This window comes from Nelumbo lutea, chromosome 1 (genome assembly GCF_056320005.1).
Source record: "Nelumbo lutea isolate HS-2025 chromosome 1, American lotus-T2T, whole genome shotgun sequence".
NCBI lineage: Eukaryota > Viridiplantae > Streptophyta > Magnoliopsida > Proteales > Nelumbonaceae > Nelumbo > Nelumbo lutea.
In genome coordinates this window covers 79,085,784-79,094,442 of record NC_142684.1, presented here as the reverse complement: position 1 = coordinate 79,094,442, position 8,659 = coordinate 79,085,784, and the positions used below count along the sequence as shown (strand labels likewise).

At 39.0% G+C, this 8,659-nt stretch overlaps 1 protein-coding gene across 1 annotated transcript; it reads left to right on the top strand.

Moving 5' to 3' along the window:
- Positions 1–712: 712 nt before the first annotated feature.
- On the top strand, positions 713–4,040 carry LOC148875593 (alpha-terpineol synthase, chloroplastic-like). The gene is made up of 7 exons (XM_088964915.1): positions 713–1,122; positions 1,262–1,523; positions 1,666–2,038; positions 2,529–2,747; positions 2,922–3,060; positions 3,195–3,443; positions 3,563–4,040. The coding sequence occupies exons 1-7, from the start codon at positions 802–804 to the stop codon at positions 3,896–3,898; spliced, it is 1,899 nt and encodes a 632-aa protein (XP_088821041.1). The 5' UTR covers positions 713–801; the 3' UTR covers positions 3,899–4,040.
- Positions 4,041–8,659: the final 4,619 nt, after the last annotated feature.

Below are 8,659 nucleotides of genomic sequence, written 5' to 3'. Positions count from 1 at the left end.
AAGGATATATAGCAATTCAAATGTTCTTGCTTCCAAAAACCAATTTAGAGGTATACATTGCGCAATGGCCACACCACCCCTCCACCTGGTTGAAACTGGACAATCTTGTTAAGACCTCCAGACGACACGCCATAGAATTTTTTTTTTTTTTTCCAAGAAGAAAAGGTTACCATGGAAATTTATCATTTGTCTCCAAACGAACTCTAACCACATTTCTGTTTGATGTGGAAACCTCTTGATTTAACGGGAATTTGCTCCTGTACCATATTTTGATGCTTCTAGAGTCGAATCGAACCCTCCTGAAGCTCAAAAGAGAAAAATAGCTCCTGCAAAGGAAAAAACAATATGAAGCAAAATAAATGAGAAAATCTTAACCATATATAAAATTATAAAGCAGTACTAGTTTATTTTTAATTAAAATAGCACCAGCCTTTTCTATTGGTACTGGATTAATCCTGCAAATCCCTTTTATTCTGTCTAGTTTTTGTGGTAAATGTAAAATTTCTACTCAACATCATAAGAAATTGACTTGTAAGAATAAATCATTTTCAAAAGCAAAAGCAATAATAGAACAATGATAAAAAAAAAAGGTAAAGTCGATTTTTGATGTGGTAATGTATGGTCTCCATTTTGTAGACCCAAAGAGCGGTCTAAGTTTGTCCCATGGAAAAATTATCCCTTATTTTGTTGTTATTTTCAAGGAAATAGTGACCATGCAAATTATGAAGACCAAAGCACCCGTTCCACGATTCTATCACCCTGCCCCCGGAGGCCCGGCCTCGCTCGATCTTCTGTATATAAATGGTAGTTGGTGCAATTTGGAACTCGGGACATAAAAACCAAAACCTCACGACCTCATCACAGGCAGGAGCTTTAGAGCTAATAAAAATGGCTCTTAAACTCAACGTTATGACCCCTCCTTCCTTCGCACAATTGGGATCCACTAGCACTAGATATGTCGTAGCAAGGACTACTCCAAGCAGCCACCGACCGACTTGGCGCATTAGATGTGTCGCCAACGTTCAAACCCAGGAGGATTCAGAGGCCGCTAGGAAAGCCGGAACATACACACCCACCATCTGGGACTACGACTTCGTGGAGTCATTGAAGAGTGACTATGCGGTAATATCACTGCGTACTCCTCTTTAATTTTCTGTAGTAAACTTGTGTGTATATATTCAATGGTTCAGTACTAGTCTATATTTGCTCACCCTCATAGTAATAGTAAATAAATAACCCTATCTATATCTGCACTCTGCAGGGTGAGACGTATGCAACACGAGCCAACAAGCTAAAACAAGATGTAAGGAGTCGGCTCGTTGCGACAGTGGATCCATTGGCTCGCCTCAAGCTCATCGATGTCTTGGAAAGGCTTGGGGTTGGCTATCTTTTTGAGAAGGAGATCCAAGAAGCTCTACAAGCTGTCTACAGTGAGAGCAGTAAGCAGATCATGAAGGAGGACTTGTATGCGACGGCCCTCCATTTTAGGATCCTTAGACAACATGGCCACGAGATTCCCCAAGGTATAGCCAAGCCAATATATATTTATATAGCTAGATTAATTCAGTAATTAAGGTCTTATTAATTAAATAATGCAGTGCTCTTTGAGACGTTAGAAATATATATATATATATATATATATAACAAGTTATGAAATGGCTGCAGACGTATTTAATGAGTTCATAGATGAGAAAGGCAAATTCAAGGAAAGCCTATCCCAAGATGTTCAGGGATTGCTGAGCTTGTACGAAGCCTCGTACCTCGGTGCAGAAGGTGAGAGCATATTGGATGAGGCGAGAGAGTTCACGAAAGGGCATCTCAAACATCTCAAGGAGAATGTAGACTCACGTCTCGCCAAACAACTGAGTCATGCCTTGGAGATCCCCTTGCAATGGAGGATGTTTAGGCCAGAAACTAGGTGGTTTATTGAAGTTTATGAGGAGCAAGAGGATATGGATCCTACTGTACTTGAATTGGCTAAGCTGGATTTCAACATGGTGCAAGCAGTACACCAAAGAGATTTAAGAACTGCTTCAAGGTAAATCTAGCTAGCTAGACATTAATTTCATATAATGGAATTTTGACTCAATTATTTGCTCTGTCGCTTTAATTACTTGATAAATTCGACCAATATCATATTAATTATAAAAAAGAGCATGGCCAAATTATTTGACTCAATTGTTTGGTTTGAAGGAAAAGGTAGGAAAAGGAAGGGAATGATAGGGAAATATATACAAAATTTATAAAGGTTTCCTTACCTTTCCTTTCCTTTCCCTACTTTTTCCTTCAAACCAAACATAGCTTTAATGATTGAAAGGAAAATGAAAAGTTGACTTGCTAATGTCGTATCACAAACTTGGTTCAGTTATTTCCGACCATCTCTTGCCTGACCAGCCAAAAAATTGAAAAAAAAAAAAAAAAATCCATTCCAGTTGCTAGTTTTCAGGTTCTAGAAGACACATAATAATACAAACATAAAATTGGGCGGCACACTTTGCCTTATTGAACTACTTACTATATGCTACTAGGTGGTGGAGAAATCTTGGTTTAGCACAGAAGCTGAGCTTCGCCAGAGATCGATTGGTGGAGAGTTTCTTGTGGAGTGCTGGGGTTACCTATGAACCCCAGTATCGACGTTGCAGGAATTGGCTTACCAAAGTCATGAAATTTGTGCTGGTATTAGACGATATCTACGATGTCTACGGTTCTTTGGAGGAGTTGGAGATCTTTACTGATGCTGTTGAGAGGTTAGTATCTAATTAATGATCCATATATATAGTCATTGGACTGTCATTATACAGAGATAAATATTGCTCATACATAGTCGATCGTCTCTGGTATAATAGAATAGCTAGAATCAGAATCATAAAAAAGTTTTGATTTATGAGTGTTGGGTTTGGCCGGTTGGTCCTCCTTTATAGGTGGGATACGGCAGCAATGGCACAACTTCCAGACTACATGAAGATGTCCTTCTTGGCCCTTTTCAACACCACCAATGAAATGGCCTACGAAATTCTCAAAGAACAGGGCTGGGACATCCTACCATATTTGAGAAAAGCGGTATGTATGAAGTCACAAGCACTATACATAGCTGTTACTCCCCTTTTACCTTTTAATCATCAGTTGCTAGCTGCTAGCTTCTCCTATTTCAATATTGCCCAAGTGGTAAATTCTATGTTTTGTTTTTTTCTCAGTGGGCAGGTTTTATTAAAGCGATGTTCCAGGAGGCAAAATGGTACCACAAGAATTCCACACCTCCGGTTGAAGATTATTTGAAGAATGGATGGGTTTCATCATCTGGAACTGTGTTTCTAGTCCACGCGTTTTTTGCAACTGGACAGGAGATCAACAAGGATGTGCTCGACCACTTGGAGAATACCCCAGATCTTATTTATGGTCCATCCATGATTTTTAGACTTTCAAACGATCTTGCAACTTCATCAGTAAGTTCCTTCAAATTAATCTTCCAGTACTTAGATCGATGTTGTGTTAAGGAGAGAAGTCTTGATGAATTAATTTAATTATTTGCTTTTCACATTAATTAATTTAATTGTTGATACAGGCGGAGCTTGAGAGAGGTGACGTTTCATCGTCAATCCACTGTTACATGGTACAACACAATGCTTCAGAACAGGTGGCTCGGGAATACATTAGAGGTCTAACGCTAGACGTTTGGAAGAAGATGAACAAATCTATCAGCAATTCTCCTTTCTCGCTCCAATTCGTTAACTTCTGTCTAAATCTCGCCCGGACATCTCTTTGCATTTACCAATACGGAGATGGGCTGGGAGCTGAAAGCAACAAAAGCAAGGACCATGTCTTGTCGTTGATAATCCAACCTCTTGGGATTGAAAGCCACAAAGCACCTGTAAATGGTAGTTTGCTTTCAGTCTCGTAGTTGTGTGCTTCAACACAGTTCTGTCCTGTTGTACTCGCCACATATATAGAACCTAGCTTGAGCTACATGAACTCAAGATCTCCCCATATAAATGTAAGCTAAATGTTTACGGTAAAGCAATTAATCAATAGTTTGACGGCAATAACTGAAGTTATTTATACATTACTATCATCTGAAGCGAAGCCATCTTCCTACTTTTTGGGGGAAGCCCAACAGATTCCTGGCACTGTTTTCCATCTCTCTCTCTCTCTCTCTCTCTCTCTCTCTATATATATATATCTCTCTCTCTCCTGCATATTTCTTCCCATGGCGTTCTGGAACCACTTGAAATGAAATAATAATTTGGTTCAGGGCTTTTATTCAAGGACAACTCATAAGGGTGGTTTCAGGATTTCAAGAGATAGAACTACGAACTCGTTAGATTTTTTAGCATAATCATACATAAGTTCAGGCAACATTTTTTGCGATACTAGCAGCACCATCTGTAAGGAAATTCACATTGCCCGGAAATGGAGATGGGATCTGCTCCAGGGCGCCTCACGACGTCCTCACAGGCACATCCTGCCGTCCATTGGGAACATCTCCCATAAATAAAGTATGGGAGACGTTCCGAATGCACGGTAGGATGTGCCTACTGTGAGGCACTATGTGTGAGGAGCAGATCTGATTTCCTAGAAAAACTAGATTGGCTGCTATGTAAAGTGCTTTGCATAAGGGGGTGAAAGTTGAATAGTGAGATCAGCTAAGAGACGTCGAAGCCAAATTAGTTCAACTGTGACAGAGGCCATTGCATGATTTTCGGCATAGTAGCCAATCCATTTTTCACGAAAGGACGAAGCACATTGAGATTGGTTGTCATTTTATTTGGGAACAAGTCCAAAATGGAACATTACAAACTCATCACTTATCTAATTATCTTGTTCTTCTCAACCAATTGATCTTCTCACCAAGGCTCTTCCTACAGACAAGTTTCACCATCTTCGCTCCAAGTTGGGCGTTTCGATGCCCTCTGACACACCAACTTGAGGGGGTGTTAGGATTAGAGTCATGGGCAAGTTAGCCCATGTGCAATTTAACCAAAAAGAATCTTGGCCCACTTGCAGTGCAATTGCTTCCGGCAAGAATTCACAATCATCAAATCCATGACCTCTACCAAATTAGATGAGAGAATCAAAAAATGCACATCCCAGTGAGAGAATAAGCATTCATGGTTAGGGAATGTGCAGCTACATTGGTTGTACACTTAATAAACTAAAAAAGAAGACAATGAGGTTGTGCTGCATACCACCGCAGATCAGAGAACTGGAGCTTGATGCAATAACCTCCTAAGATCTCATAAGTTTCAATGCTACCAACTTCCAAGCAAACACCCAAAATTATAATTCATTGGTCAAGAAACGTAGGAGCATAGTCAAGCACCAACTTTATAGCTTATGACTCCGCCAAAAGTGCATCCTCCACCTGAATGGACTCTACCAAAGCTTCCAAAAACCTACCTTCTCTGTTCACTGCTACACATCTATATCTATGCTACTTCTAAAAGTGCCAATAGCCTCTCCTTCTGGAATTTTCATTGGGCAGATTCTACCCCTACATGTCTATGCATATAGAGGGAATATATGTAATTTACTCCTACAGTAATTATTGTTGGGATATGGAGGAGAGTAGAGTTGTTAGGACTTAGGATGTGAGAGAAAGTAGACTAGGTAAGATAGGATGGTAGCAAATGATAAAGGCTCAAGTTGTTGGGAAATTGGGAACTTGTATTGGGTTGTTCTCAAATGTACAAGCTTAGCCCTATTTATAGTAGAGCCAAGTAGGTGGAGCAAAAGCCAACCAACATTCTAGACATCTCTCTCTAGAATTTTACCTTTTCTAGAAATCATCATCTTCTAGACCCAAATACACTCTACAAGTTAGAACTTCAAGGAAGTGTATTACTTTTTTTAGAGGCTTAGAGATTTAATTTCTAGAATGCTAATTAATCTAGAAGTTTGAACTTCTAGAAAACGTCTGGAAAGTTGATTATTTTTTAACACTCCTCTTTAATGCACTTTCTTGTAACTCCTACTTGCTCCCATAACAACTCAAACTTTGAACGTGGTAATGCCTTTGTGAAAATGTTTGCTAATTGTTCTTCGGACTTGCAGTGCTTGAGTTCAATTTCTCATTTGCTAGTTGTCTCTCATAAAAAGTGATACTTGATTGCAATGTGTTTCATCCTAATATGGTATACTATATTTTTTGCCATTGCTATAACAGACTTATCGCAATAGATCGTTGTCAGTTCCTTTTGCCGCTCACCCATGTCTTCAAGTATTCTTCTTAGCCATATAGATTGACTTGTTGTTGTCGCTACTATGTACTCAGTTTTTGCTGATGATTGTGCTACTGTAGCTTGCTTCTTTGATGCCCAAGAGAATATTCCAGATCCTTATGAGAAGGCATATCCTGAGGTACTCTTCATGCCATCCACTGATTCTGCCCAATCACTGTCAGTATAGCCAATCAATCTTGAGTTAGTAGTGGATTTGTACCAAATGTCGTATTCTTTTGTGCCCTACAAGTATCTTAGTATCCTTTTTGTTGCTCCATAGTGAATTTGACTTGGGCTTTGCATAAACCTCGAGAGTAAACTTGTTGCATACATAATGTTTGGCCACGTAGTTGTGAGATAGAGTAAACTCCCAATAAGGCTTCTGTAGATTGAGGCATCAGCCTTCTTTGAACCATCTCCTTTCTTGAACCTCTCATTTGTAACGAGTGGTGTAGTGACCGTCTTGCATCCTTCCATCTTAAACTTCTTCAGTAGATTCTCTATATACTTCTTTTGTGATATAAAGATACCTTATTCTTCTTGATTGATCTCGATACTAAGAAAGTAGTGCATAATACGAGATCACTCATCTCAAACATCTTCATCATATCTTCTTTTAACTCCTTAATCATTGTCTCATTGTTTCTTGTACAGATGAGATCATCTACATATAGAGAAATAATGAGAGTGTTAAAGTTACCTTGGGTCTTGATGTATAGAGTAGACTCACTTTGACTCCTCCTGAATCCTTGTTTGATGAAATAACCATCAATCCGACTATACCATGCTCGTGGTGCTTGCTTTAGGCCATAGAGAGCGTTCTTCAATCTTAGTACATTGTCTTCTCATCCTTTTACTGTGAACCCTTGAGGTTGCTCTACATATATATTTCTTCTTCGAGCACTCAGTTCAGAAATGCCGACTTGACATCAAGTTGATAGATCTTCCACTTCTTTTGTGCTACTAACACTACGAATGCTCTTATAGTGTCTAAATGTGCCACTGGAGCAAAGGTTTCACTGTAGTCTATCACAGGCAACTGTGCATAGCCTTTAGCGACTAGCCTCGCCTTATGATTTGTCTTGTAGACCCACTTAACTCCAATCACTTCTTTGTCTTGAGGACAATCCACTAATTCTCATGTCTTGTTTTTCTCAATCATTGTGATTTCTTCTTTCATTGCTTTTACCCATACTTCTTGTTTTGCTGCTGCTTCAAAGCTTTCAGGCTCCATAGTTACAAAGTTGCATGTCTCATCTATCTCACTAAGTGGTCTCGTCCTTCTTATTGGCGATTCTGGAGATGACTCTTCTTGTTCTTCTTCTATTGTAGCCGATGATGGAGTTAATGGTGATTTTGTAGATTGAGGACTTTTTGGTCCTTCTTCTCATTCATTACTGATTGGCTTTAGTTTTTGTACTTTTGGTACCATGATGCTATGTTTCTCCACTTTTTCTTCTTTTTAATTCCATGTAGCATTCTCCTCAAACTTCATATCTCGACTAATAGTTAGCTTCTTGATCTTTAGGCTATAAATTCTATAGCCTTTTGATTGCGTACTGTATCCTAAGAATATTCCCTTCTCTGTCTTCTCTTCTAGCTTGTGCCTTTTTTCTATTGGAATGTGAACATAGCAAATGCATCCAAAAACTCTCAAGCGTTGTGCCGGCGACTTCCTTCCACTCCAAGCTTCTATAGGAGTCTTGTTTTCTATTGCTCTTGTTGGACATATGTTAAGTTGATAGACTACAGTATATACTACTGCCCAAAACATCTTAGGCATGCCTTGCCCCAAAACAACTGATCTTGCCATCTCCATTGTTGTTCCGTTCTTCCTTTCTAAAACTCCATTCTTCTCTAGGGCATAGCTGAGAGACAATTGATGTTCTAAGCCTTCATCTTTGCAAAACTTGTTGAACTCATTTGAAGTATATTCTTTTCCTCTATCACTTCTAATAACTTTTATGCTTTGGCTGCTTTTTTTGTTCAACGAGACTCTTAAATCTTTTAAAAATCTTAAAAACTTTTGATCTTTCACACATAAAATAAACCCAAGTTATTCTTGTAAAATCATCAATGAGGAGAATGAAGTACCTACTTTGTTCAAAGGATATCGTTCTCATTGGTCCACAAACATCTGTATGTATGAGCTCCAGGATTGCCTTGGCTCTCCATGCACCACTTGATGGGAATGGTTTCCAATGTTGCTTACTAAGTAAGCATCCTTCGCATATGTCGTTCATCACTTGAATGGATGGCAGATCCTTCATCATATCTTTTTGATGGAGTACTTTTAGCCTATGCAAATTGAAGTGGTCAAATCTTCGATGCCAAAGCTATGATTCATCTTCCTAAGCCTTCATCATCGTCTCGATGTATTGCCATAAGATTGGAAAATTCCTTTGGTGCTGCATCTTTACCTTAGCAATCTCCAAGCTTTTATT